At 44.1% G+C, this 13,184-nt stretch overlaps 1 protein-coding gene across 7 annotated transcripts in view; it reads left to right on the top strand.

Moving 5' to 3' along the window:
* The window catches only part of LOC102914713 (disks large homolog 5-like), a 41,389-nt gene that overhangs the window by 16,056 nt on the left and 12,149 nt on the right, over positions 1-13,184 (top strand). For 2 of the 7 annotated variants that reach the window (XM_076544273.1, XM_076544274.1), the window contains exons 8-12: positions 961-1,079; positions 3,427-3,597; positions 5,467-5,631; positions 9,114-9,225; positions 10,159-10,279. In XM_076544273.1, the coding sequence (XP_076400388.1) occupies positions 10,192-10,279 (88 nt within the window). In that variant the 5' untranslated portion in view covers positions 961-1,079; positions 3,427-3,597; positions 5,467-5,631; positions 9,114-9,225; positions 10,159-10,191. Of the gene's footprint in view, positions 1-956; positions 1,080-2,198; positions 2,544-3,426; positions 3,598-5,466; positions 5,632-9,113; positions 9,226-10,106; positions 10,280-10,559; positions 10,627-13,184 lie in introns of those variants that run through there. The other 5 variants (XM_076544278.1, XM_076544277.1, XM_076544276.1 and 2 more) reach the window with 4 other exon arrangements.

Genomic DNA, 13,184 nt, shown 5'->3' with positions numbered 1-13,184 from the left:
TGGATCTCTGCATCTGCTTCCATCATTTACTACATGAAGGCTCTATGATGACAGTTAGGGTGTTCACCAATCTGATCACTGGGGTAAGCCACCTCAGCCACCTCTCCACTATTGCTAGTAGTGTAAGCTAGGGTCATCCAAGTGCCTATCTCTAAATCATGGAAGTCTGCATAGTTTATGTCTTTCAGAAAACTTATTGGTAATGTGGTCGAATTCCTAAGTTTGAAGATGCTTTGATTAAATTTGGTGTTAAAAAGAAGAAAGCTGGGAATTTTCAGTAATAGATTTAGTGATCTTTCTTCTTTTCTTGTGGTGCTGAGGATCAACCCTAGGGCCTCATGCATCTCAGGCAAGTGCTCTATCACTAGCTTAGCTTAGATGTGGCAAACTTCTTTATCTTCCTGTTTCCTCAGACCCTCTAGCATTAGGATTCCTAATACCATGCTCAAACTCGGGGCCTCTGTTGCTGTCATTTTGTTCCTTATGAAATAAAATCCCCGCTCTCTAAGTTGGCTGCCTTTTCCCAGTGTTCTCCTTCCTGCTCCTGTGCACACCTGGGGTCTCCCCTGCTCTGCCTTTGCTTCTCCCTCACTCTTCCACACACATTCAGATTCCTTCTCCCATCCTCCTCTCTGCAGACCCCATGTCCTTCTCCCTCACTCTTCCACACACACTCAGATTCCTTCTCCCATCCTCCTCTCTCTGCAGACCCCATGTCCAGAGTCCAATCTGACGGTCATCAGAAAGACTCCAGTGGCCTTCCCTCCACCCCTCACCTGCACATGCCCCGGAGCCCTTTCCTTGGTTCCAACTGTCACTGTAGTTCTGCCCTTCCGTCCCTTGGACTCCTAGGCTGTGAGAGTAAGGGTTGTGCTGTGTCACATTCTATTTCATCCCTCTGGTCTGCCTGGCTTCTGTTATTGTTTCCAGTACAGTTTTCCATTTCTGACCCGTTCCCAGGTTCCTTCATTGACATATCACAGATGATCGCCTGTGTGGGACAGCAAGCCATCAGTGGCTCCCGGGTTCCAGATGGCTTTGAAAACAGATCTTTGCCTCACTTTGAGAAGCATTCGAAGGTAAATGGCAGTGGAAGCTTGAAGGTCTGTTTGTCTAGATTGTCCCCTGAGGAACACAGACTTATCAGGATCTAAAGCCATTGGTTATTTTCACTGGGTGTTTACATAGAATGTGTGGCTGTGGCACTGAGTTGTACTTCATGTCAGTCTTCACCCATGTGAAGCTCCTCTTCGGTGACTGTTGGTGTCAGAGTTGCACCGCCATCAGTACTGTCTGTTTTACATTTTCAGTAGCTCTAGCTACAGGTGGATCTGGTTTGGAGGTGGGCGGGCTGGCCCGCAGTATGGATGTCTTGAAGACATTGGGTTCCCAAGGAATGGGTTGGGTGCCATCTGAGGCCCTTGACACTTTTGGGTTAGCAGCTCCAATTCATATTTTCCTCTTCTGAGCCATTTACCTGCCTTGACACCCTAGCAAAGATGGCCTGTCCAAATTATTTCTCCTGTAGGCAAGGGTGTAGGGCACCTGCCAGTTCTTGGGTCACTGGCTGGGTATGTGTGTAGCCTCCAGGGGACATTTTCTTATGTGGATGGATTTTAGAATTTTGGACCTGGAAACTTGCTTGATATTCTTTTTTCCTACCTCTCTTTAGCTCCCTGCTGGCAAAAGCTTTGTGGCCAATAGCTTTTACTCTGGCTTAATGCCTACTGAGTTTTTCTTCCACATAATGGCTGGTCAGGAGGGTCTTGTAGACACTGCTGTAAAGACTTCTGTAACAGGACCCATGCAGGTAACTTGAGGAAGTGTCATTGGCCACAGAGCAACAACATTGTATGTGAGCCCGGCCTGCTCATATCCTGTGTACTCTGAAAGGTAGAGAGTAGGCCAGAGTCCCAGATGGCTAAGTCTCCTAGAGGGGAATGCTGAGCTTGTAGCCTGGACTTACCATTCAGCCTCCCTTAGCTGTTTCCTAGCATGACTGGGGCATGAGGGTGATAACTGCCTGCTAGTTACTGAGAGGTTTCTGACTCTAACTTTGCCACTGTTGAGGTCTCATTATTCATCCTTTCCATGGCTCCCAGGAATTACAGCTTCAGGGTGACAGGGCTGAGTGAGAGGGTTCTTTGCTGCACTTACAAATGGCTGTAAAACTTGACCCTCTGTCTCTCTCTCTATAGGTCACAGCAGAGGATTTCTTTCTAGACACCAGGATCATTTCCACTCCCTGATACATCAGTAGCTCTATGTGTTGCAAGAAAATTCGTGTGTTTCTGTTGCTGGATATTGGACCCAGGGCCTCCTCAATGCTAGGCCAGTGCATTAACTGATGAGCACAGTCCTAGCCCCCCAAAATTGTTCATGTTTTTGACTGTTTATGACACCAGTTAAAGGTGACAGGCCACATTGTTGGGTCACATGCTTGATACAGCTTTGTGTCCTGTCTGTCCCTCTGTGGACATGAGGACCTTGCAGACTGCAAACCAGGATTTGATGAGCCAGTGAGCCAGATAAAGGTGAAGAGGGTAAGATAGTGGCCGGAGTCCCTTGTGCAGACAGTGCCCCGTCTGTATTTGTTTGTTATCCCCTGATGCTGTGGACATCTGCTGGGAATTGCCCTTTGGTTTTGAGATGTGCTACATTTGTCAAAAGGAACTGTGAATGTGGTATGGGGAACTGTGACTTAGGGTGTTCACAAGTACAGTATGAATTTCCAAGAGCACCAGGATAACCTAGAAGCAGTGGGTTCTGGCAAGATCAAGGTTGTTTTCTAGGATTTCTCTCGTTCTCTGGGCCAGAGTCACACTGCTGGCTGGTGGAGAAAGGTTTTTCCAAGCATAGTTGAGAAATGGGTGCTGCCCTTGATTCATAGTCTGTAGCCCTGCTTCCTCATCCTCTGTCCCAAAAGAGGGCTTGCACCTGATTCTCTGTACTGAAGTCTGCATGGACTCTGGTGGGAATGTGTATAAAAACCAGTTTGCACCATAGGGAGCTGAGTGGGAAGGCTAAGCAGCCCAGGAAAGCAGTGTGCAGAGTTCTTGGGGCTGGTGAGGTTTCTGTTGCAGGGAGACTTGACACAGGTAACACGGGAGGTTGGAGCATGAGCTGCCTCTCACTGCACAGGCTAGTGAGGCACTGGTGGCCCTGCTGTTCTCAGGCAAAGGAGGGACTCTTCAGGGATGTCTAATAAAGTGCTGTTGATGTGATTTCAGTACCTGTAACCTCGTGCTGGGGATGGGGCTTGGTGACAGAGTGCTTACCTAGCACACACAAGGCCCTGGGTTCATCTCTAGCACCATGAAAAACAAGCAAACAAATGACCTATAACCTTGAAATTGAATGGCAAGTGTGATTGTGTGCTATGAAGCAGTCTTCCCCAGGCAGCTGAGTCTCCTTCTCTTCCTGTAGTGAAGGCTGGTCAAATCCCTGGAAGACCTCTGCTCCCAGTATGATCTGACAGTGCTGAGCTCCACTGGTGACATCATCCAGTTCATCAACGGAGGAGATGGCTTAGATCCTGCCGCCATGGAGGGCAAAGATGAGCCTCTGGAGTTTAAAAGGGTTCTGGACAACATCAAAGTGAGATGCAGCACTCTGTTGAGGGATACAATCTTCTGGGGGGCTTTGTCTTAGGTGTTGATACTGTTTATAGTACCACACTTCCCACTTAATCATCTGTGCTTCAGTACTAAATTGGTACCTTGCTACTGTTAGTTACTCTGTCTGTTTTCACTCCTGAGCCTATTGTTAGTCAAATCAGATGCCAATGGAAGAGGCTCTGGCTCCTTTCTTTTAGTGGAGTGGACTAGAGACAAGCATTATAAAGAATGGTTGTTGGACAGAAGGCTCATTTCATATACTGTAGCCAGGAATATGAGTTGGAACCAATCTTTTTGAATAGTAATTGGACAAGATTCATCTGGGTTTCAGTTTAGTGCCTCTTGGCCCAGATTTTCCAGCAGCAGAAGGTGTTTCCACTGAGGTTGTTTATTCCGTTCTTTCTAGTAGTTGGAAGCCACCACTTGAAAATGGGTCAGAAACCACTAAAACTTTGAGGAAACCTCATGTTCCTGAGGAGGATGTGATCCCATGGTCCTGTACAGGTGTTGACAAACCAGGGTTAATGTTCAGCAGGCAGAGAACCACTGTAAATTTTGGCTGGTCTTTGTTGTTGGTCACCCCATTAACTGTCATGTCCTTCTGAGTTGGCCCTAATGCAGACAAGACATGGCCATCATAAGAAACTGTTTGACTTGGTGTGTGTGTGTTCTACATTTGTGGGTTTACCATCACAGCATGTTAGGATATTTGATCTCTGTGTCCGTCTTCATGTCTTGTGGAAGGAGCCTGGGCCATCTCTGCCTTACTCACCTGTGGGTCTCAGCATAGGGCTTGGCTGGTTTGTAGTGTTTTCAGTTGGTGGGTTAAACTAACCCCTTATACTGGTATTTGTGGAGATGGAGAACAGTTGACTGGTAACCATGGATCCAGGGGTCAGCTGACTTGGGTTGGGATTGCAGACTGAGAACTGCCACTTTCCCCTTGCTCTCTAATTCTTACGTCAGTCTTAGCCTTGAAACAGTTCCGAAAGCCATTCTCAAGTGCCACAGGCCACAGTCTTGTGGTTCCCACATGACAGTCAAGTCTTTCTTGCTGTGGGCCTTGTGACTCTGGTAACAGAGCTGATTTATAAGCATTGATGTAACTTGGAAGTAGAGTAATTGCCTCACATGTACAAGGTCTTGGGTTTTATCTAGGGACCAGAAAAAGGGGGGAAAATGAAGAATCCAGTTACATGTGGAAGTGTAGCACACAAACAACAACCCTTCAGTCCTCCTGGCCTCCATTCTCCAGACAGTCCAGAACTTTCTCCATGGCTCTGTTTGTTGCCATTGGTAGGGCATAAAATTTCAGTGAGGAAAATGTTCATCCTTTGAGTGAAAAAAAATCTACTACTTATGGATCAAGCAGAGATAATGAACATAGATGTGTTGTATAACAAAATTTTGTGGTGTTGGAGAGTTTGCTGAGTAGTTAAGAGCACTTAACTGCTCTTCCAGAAGACAAAAGTTCTGTTCCAGTACCCACATAGAGTAGATCACAATCTCCTATAACTCCAGCTCCAGGGGAGATGGCTCCTCACTTGTCTTCATGTGTACCTACACAAGGTACAAACACACATACATATGAATCAAAATAAAATAAATTTTGTGGTAGACCAGGCAGTACAAACATGACTATTAAGACTTCAAGAGCCCCCATGAGCCAGGCAGAGGCAGGCCGATCTCTCAGTTAAAGGACATCAGGTCTACATAGTCCTAGGACCTGCAGGACTACACAGAGAACCCTGTCTTTGGAGGGGGAAAAGGCATCATGACATCAAGGCTGAAAGCCATTGACATAGAAGTCTGCAGATGTCTGTTGGTAATGTTCCCTGGCACTTTGCAGGTGAATGCTGAGACAGTGCGGTACTCCATCTGCACATCCAAGCTCCAAGTGAAGCCTGGTGATGTGGCTGTTCATGGTGAGGCCGTGGTGTGTGTCACACCCAGGGAAAACAGCAAGAGCTCCATGTATTATGTGCTGCAGTTTCTGAAAAAGGATCTACCCAAGGTGAGACCAAGAGTCCTCTTTTGGAGATAGCCAAGAGTGGGGATGAGGACCAGGGCACTACAGAGATCAAGGATGGCACTGAGTACTTCATGGCCATATACCCATGGCCTCAGTCTGGTTCTTAATTGGTTTGGGGGTGTGGGAGAGTGGGTGGTGTGCTTGTGGGATTTGGCTCCTTCCCTCTACCTTGTGGTTTCAAGGATCAAACTCAGGTTGTCAGACTTGGTGGCAGGCTCCTTTCTCCACTGAGCCCTCAGCTAGCTCTTGTACTGACTTCTGAGATTACAACTCTCTCTGTCAGTCTTCTTTATGCTCTCTATCCAAGCTGATTGCAGGTTGTGGCACAGTCCTCTGAACCATCTGTCCTTTAACCCTAAGCAGTACGTAAGCACTCCTGGAGTACACACACTGCTGGTTAGTGTGTTGGTTAGTTCATGCTGAGAAGGGCATGAACTAGGATACCAGCCCATTCTTCAGCCCTGTTTATGAGGCTCTCTGTAGGGACCTAGAGGTTGCAGTATCTTGAGCATTCTGTGTTGAACATAGGTGGTGGAACAGGGTATCCCGGGATTGTCCAGATCATCCATATCAGCAAGCAGAGGGCAAAGGAAAAGTTTAAGTGTCTAGTAGAAGGTGTCAGCCTGTGGACAGTCATAGCCACCCATGGTATGAAAGGCACCCGGAACACTTCCAGTAACACCTATGAGGTACCATTGCATCTGGACCCTCAGCCAATATGCAGCAGTTTCCTGTCCCTGGCATTTACTTCCCCAACAATTACACAGCAACCTGATTTGGGAAATAGAGCAGCGTGTGTTTTGTGCTTATCAAAAGGGAAGAAGTAGGAGTGAGGTAGCTCCCAGAAGGGACCACCTCCACTCACTCCTAGCTCTCCCTAGGTGGAGAAAACTCTGGGCATTGAGGTTGCCCGGACAACCATCATCAAAGAGATCCCGTACACGATGGTCAACCATGGCATTAGCATCGACAGGAGGCAGGTGATGCTGCTCTCCAACCTGATGACCTACAAGGTGTGGGAGAAGGGAGGCTCCAGGACGTCAGGGGTCGTGAAACCCACAGTCTGGCAAACAGCCAGAGACTGTATACAGCATAGAAAGCTCATCAAGACGAAGTGAAAGAAAAGTGAGGAGGGTTAGAATGGGAGAAGCCCATGCACAAGCCAGAGTGTACATGTCAGACACCAGGACAGAATCCTAGCATCCACCACACCTTTGGAGTCTGGGTACAGCCTCTGTCTCCACACTACAGGAAATGTCCCATCTCTCTGCGTAGAGTACTCTACGCCAATGTTAGCTCTCACTGTGTGTTGGAGTTAGTTTGTCTCTTTGCCTCTGCGTTCTAGAGTTGTCTTTGGTATCAACATAGAATTCATCTACATCCAACTTCCTTCCTGTAAAATCTTAGTCCTAGCATAGACTCTTGGAGCTTTTAAGACTTGAATTGAATCCAAGTGGTGTATGTCCATGCCTTTAATCCCAGTATTCTGGAGGCATGGTCCTTGAGTGACCAGGCGGGAGATCTGGGCTCCTCACAACACCTGAGTGCTTGTGCATTGTGCCATTTTTCTCCTGGCTTCTGAAACCACAGGCAGGTTTCAGGGCTCTGGACCATATTGCATCTTGTGCCACTGTGAATATTCCTGAAGAAGTAGTCTCTGTTTTCCCCAGAAGCATGTGAGGGAGACAGAGGAAACTTTCCCCTGACTGTTTACACAGTCACATCTCTACAGAGTGATGAGAAAGCTAAGATCCACAGAGGGGACATCTCAGCCTGGCCCAAAATGTTTGGGTTGTCACTTGGTTCCAGACATGATCTTTCTGTTTGAGCCTCAGGCTGGTCTGTCCATCCTCTATGCCTTGTCACTATGCAAGTTCACTTGTGTCCATCTCCCCTCAGAGACTGCAATGGAGCCATCATCCCACCCAACCCTCCTCACCAAGAAACAGGTGAAGAAGGAAATGGAGAGGCTGATCATAGTGGTCTATCTAGAAGCATTTGGCTCTGATTCTTGAGTTGGGGGCCAGGTTTGTGGGCAGAAATGTGGGGAAGAAGGGAAGAAGTGTCACTACCTATTGTCCTGGATCCAGCTCTATGAAGCAAGCACCCTGTCCTGTAAAATTATAATGGGGCCTTGTGAAACGTTTAAGGACAAGAGGCCTCTGGCTTCTGTAATCCTTGATTAGGGGGATTCTACAGCAAAGTGGCTACCTGAGCTCATATGAGGGAGAATGTCATAGAAACCTCAGACAATTAGGCAGGGATTCCAGGCAGGTCTGCTGGGCTCCAGGACCCTTCCCTTGACGCTAAATTCAGAGGGAATTGGAGCTTGAATTCACTTACTTCCACATATTTAGTGTGTTGTATTTTTGGTGCTGAGGATGGAAACAGGCCCTTCCATGTGCTCGATCACAGAGCAATACCTCCGATCTGATTTGACAGTTCTTCTGTTCTTTCTTGAAAATTTCTTTTCTCTTTCTTATTTTTACAAATTATTATTCTGTGTACGATCACATGGGGAGTGCAGAAGACAAATTTGTGTCATCTCATTTTTCTTTTCACTCCACGTTAAGAAATATGGATTGAAGATTTAATTTAAGATCCTTTAGCCTCAAATATGAAACTTAAATAAATACAGTCCATAGAATTGAACTTTATTTTATTTTTTAACTCTTTTATGGTATACCATTATAGAATATCACAGTTTCTTTTATGACTTAGTTTATGCAAAGAGCTAAAGCTTAACAAAGTTGGGAAAGACAAAGAGGCTAGATATAATATCTTCAAGTGCATTTCTGCTAGCCTAAATAGACCTTAGGTACTTAAGAGCCCTATTTATCAAATATACTAAATTTATCAATTACATATTTATTTATTATTTAAATTTTCCAGAAGCCTGGTGTTCAACAGTTAACAAATACGTAAGTGGTTAGACATACATCTTTTGAGTCAGGTTCTTCTATCCTGAATAGACTTATATTTCCTTAAGGATATCTCAAGATATTAAATTCCATCTTTCTCCAAAATATTTTGAGGAACAGTGATTGCCTAATTTAGTCTATAAAGGAGATAAAATAATAACCAAAGGGGACAGTAGGAATAACTTTTTTTTTTCAACTTGGTAAACCAAAGTGTTTATTGGGGCTACTTACTTACAAAAGCATGGAAGACTTAAAGGCAGCTTCAGCACCCAGATATTCCATTCCCTGTATTGGTGACAGTTCACAGTAGCTGTATACCTGCTGCTTGATGCCTGAAGTTCAAATAGCTTCACAGATCACAGAGCCCCTGCCAGGCTTCTAGGGTAGTGAGGGAGTCTCCTCTCTCCAGCAGTTGTTTAATACTTCTATAATATGGGAAAGGGCCTCGTGTTGTTTTAAAGTCACTAGAGTTTATAAGATTATTTAGCTGCATTCCTTAGACTCATAAGCCTTCCTCCTCTCACCTATATTGTTTCTATTCAGGAAATACTACAGAAAAACAAACATAAAATTTCAACATCTCCAGTGATAACACCCACAATCTGAGTGGCTACTACTTCTCTTTTAGAATTTATATTAACTGATCTTCCTCCAGGTTTGTCTTTCCTTTAAGCATTTGATATTTCTTTAAGTAATAGGCCTACTAGGCACTAGGCCTACTGGGTTGACTCCTTAACTATTGTTTCTAATTACTAGAAAGATTAGCAAAGAAACTATGTGTAAATTTACCTTGATTGTTCATATAACTCTACGTTTTAAGTTGTTTTGATTTTATAGTTGTTATTTTTATTTGTAAATGAATCATATATGGAATTATCAAATGATAAGATATTGAATCTTACTGTGAAAATAAATGAACAATTCTTTTAGATAATTATAGTTCCTAAATGAGAACAGCTTTAGCACACCAGAGAAGAAACCACAACCATGACTTCATATGTTAGTGTCATATAATCTAATTTTCTGATATTACATCATATCATCCTTATTCTGAGTGTTATTTACTCAGGCCCAAAATGAACACTACACTTGTGTTTCCTATGTCAAGAATTAAACATCTTTTTTTTTTTTGTAAATTTATTTTACAACATCATTTAGTTCAACATAATAGCCACAGAGTCCCCTGTTCTCCCACTCTCGCCCCCTTCCCCCCCCCACCCCCCATTCTCACCTCCTCCAGATCAAGGTCTCCCCCGAGGACCGGGATCGACCTGGTAGACTCAGTCCAGCCAGGTCCAGTCCCCCCCTCCCAGACGGAGCCAAGCGTCCCTGCATAGGTCCCAGGATTCAAACAGCCAACTCATGCAACGAGCCCAGGACCCGGCACCAACACACAGCTGCCTCCCAAACAGATCAAGCCAAATGACTGTCTCACCCGTTCAGGGGGCCTGATCCAGTTGGGGGCCCCTCAGCCCTTGGTTCATAGATCCTGTGCTTCCATTCATTTGGTTATTTGTCCCTGTGCTTTATCCAACCTTGGCTTCAACAATTCTCGCTCATATAAACCCTCTTCTTTCTCACTAATTAGAATCCCAGTGCTCCACCAGGGGCCCAGCCGTGGATGTCTGCATCCAGATTCCTCAGACCTTCCTTGGATGGGGTTTATGGCACAACTAACAGGGTGTCTGGCCATCCCATCACCAGAGTAGGTCAGTTCCTGCCGTCTCTCGACCATTGCCAGCAGTCTTTTGTGGGGGTATCTTTGTGGAGCTCCGTGGGCCTCCCTAGCTCTCTGCTTCCTCCCCTTCTCATGTGGTCTTCATTTAACATGGTCTCCTATTTCTTGTTCTCCCTCTCTTTTCTTGATCCAGCTAGGATCTCCCACTCTCTTTCCCTCGACCGTTGCCCTTCATTGTTCTCACTCATGACCAGGTTGTTCATGTAGATCTCATCCATTTCTCCGTGTTTTTTTTGGGTCTCGTTTTCCAGGTAGCCTCACTGGTGATGTGAGTAGCAGTCTAGTCATCCTTGTTCCACATCTAGCATCTTCCTATGAGTGAGTACATACCATATTTGTCTTTCTGAGTCTGGGTCACCTCACTCAGGATGATTTTTTCTAGATCGATCCATTTCTCTGCAAACCGTATGATGTCATTGTTTTTCTCTGCTGAGTAGTATTCCATTGTGTATATGTGCCACAATTTATTTATCCATTCTTCAGTTGAAGGGCATCTAGGTTGTTTCCAGGTTTTGGCTATTACAAACAATGCTGATATGAACATAGCTGAGCAAGTGCTCTTGTGGTATGATTGAGCATTTCTTGGGTATATGCCCAGGAGTGGTATAGCTGGATCTTGGGGGAGATTGATTCCCAATTTTCTAAGAAAGCGCCATATTGATTTCCAAAGTGGTTGTACAAGCTTGCATTCCCACCAGCAGTGGAGGAGAGTTCCCCTAGTTCCACAACCTCTCCAGCATAAAGTGTCTTCAGTGTTTTTGATCTTAGCCACTCTGACAGGCGTAAGGTGGTATCTCAGAGTTGTTTTGATTTGCATTTCCCTGATGATTAGGGATGTTGAGCAATTTCTTAAATGTCTTTCAGCCATTTGGGTTTCCTCTGTTGAGAATTCTCTGTTTAGTTCTGAAGCCCATTTCTCAATTGGACTGTTGGTTGTTTTGATGTCTAATTTCTTGAGTTCCTTATATATTCTGGATATCAGTCCTCTGTCACCTGTGGGGTTGGTGAAGATCTTTTCCCATTCTGTAGGCTGTCGCTTTGCCTTGTTGACCGTATCCTTTGCTCTACAAAAGCTTCTCAGTTTCAAGAGGTCCCATTGATTGATTGTTTGTCTCAGTGTCTGCACTACTGGTGTTATATTTAGGAAGTGATCTCCTATGCCAATGCGTTCAAGACTACTTCCTACTTTCTCTTCTAGCAGGTTTAGAGTAGCTGGATTAATGTTGAGGTCTTTTATCCACTTGGACTTAAGTTTTGTGCACGGTGACAGATATGGATCTATTTGCAGCCTTCTACACGTAGATATCCAGTTATGCCAACACCATTTGTTGAAGATGCTTTCTTTTTTCCATTGTACACTTTTGGCTTCTTTGTCAAAAATTATATGTCCATAGGTGTGTGGGTTAATGTCAGGGTCTTCAATTAGATTCCATTGGACCAGATGTCGGTTTTTATGCCAATACCAAGCTGTTTTTATTACTGTAGCTCTATAGTAGAGCTTGAAGTCAGGGATTGTGATGCCTCCAGAAGTTGTTTTATTGTACAGGTTTCTTTTAGCTATCCTGGGTTTTTTGTTTTTCCATATGAAGTTGAGTATTATTCTTTCCAGGTCTGTGAAGAATTGTGTTGGTATTTTGATGGGGATTGCATTGAATCTGTAGATTGCTTTTGGTAAGATTGCCATTTTTACTATGTTAACCCTGCCTATCCATGAGCATGGGAGATCTTTCCATTTTCTGACATCTTCTTCAATTTCTTTTTTCAGGGACTTAAATTTCTTGTCATATAGGTCCTTCACTTGCTTGGTTAGTGTTACCCCAAGGTATTTTATGTCATTTTTGGCTATTGTAAAGGGTGATGTATCTATAATTGTCTTCTCAGCTTCTTTGTCCATTGTATATAGGAGGGTTACTGATTTTTTTGAGTTGATCTTGTATCCTGCAATGTTGCTGAAGGTGTTTATAAGCTTTATCAATTCCTGGGTGGAATCTTTGGGGTCACTCAAGTATACTATCATGTCATCTGCAAATAGGGAAAGCTTGACTTCTTCCTTTCCAATTTGTATCCCCTTAATATCCTTATGTTGTCTTATTGCTCTGGCTAGAACTTCAAGTACTATATTGAATAAGTATGGGGAGAGTGGACAGCCTTGCCTCGTTCCTGATTTGAGTGGAATTGCTTTGAGTTTCTCTCCATTTAATTTGATGTTGGCTGTTGGTTTGCTATATATTGCCTTTATTATGTTTAGGTATGTTCCCCGTATTCCTGATCGCTCCAAGACTTTTATCATGAAGGGGTGTTGGATTTTGTCAAATGCCTTTTCTGCATCTAGTGAGATGATCATGTGGTTTTTTTCTTTGAGTTTGTTTATATGGTGTATTACATTGATGGACTTTCGTATGTTGAACCACCCTTGCATCCCTGGGATGAAGCCTACTTGATCATGGTGGATAATTGTTCTGATGTGTTCTTGGAGTCTGTTTGCCAATATTTTATTGAGTATTTTTGCATCAATGTTCATGAGGGAGATCGGTCTGTAGTTCTCTTTCTTTGTTGTATCCTTGTTTGGTTTAGGAATCAGTGTAATTGTAGCCTCATAGAAGGAGTTTGGTAATGTTCCTTCTGTTTCTATTATGTGGAACAATTTAGAGAGTATTGGAATTAACTCTTCTTTGAAGATCTGGTAGAATTCTGCGCTGAAACCATCTGGTCCTGGGCTTTTTTTTGGTTGGGAGACTTTTAATGACTGTTTCTATTTCCTTAGGGGTTATTGGGCTATTTAAATAGTTTATCTGGTCTTGATTTAATTTAGGTATGTGGTACTTATCCAGAAAAATGTCCATTTCTTTTAGGTTTTCCAGTTTTGTGGAGTAGAG

The sequence above is a fragment of the Peromyscus maniculatus genome, chromosome 9, assembly GCF_049852395.1.
Source record: "Peromyscus maniculatus bairdii isolate BWxNUB_F1_BW_parent chromosome 9, HU_Pman_BW_mat_3.1, whole genome shotgun sequence".
In the NCBI taxonomy this organism is placed as follows: Eukaryota; Metazoa; Chordata; class Mammalia; order Rodentia; family Cricetidae; genus Peromyscus; species Peromyscus maniculatus.
This window is presented reverse-complemented; position numbering and strand designations above follow the sequence as displayed.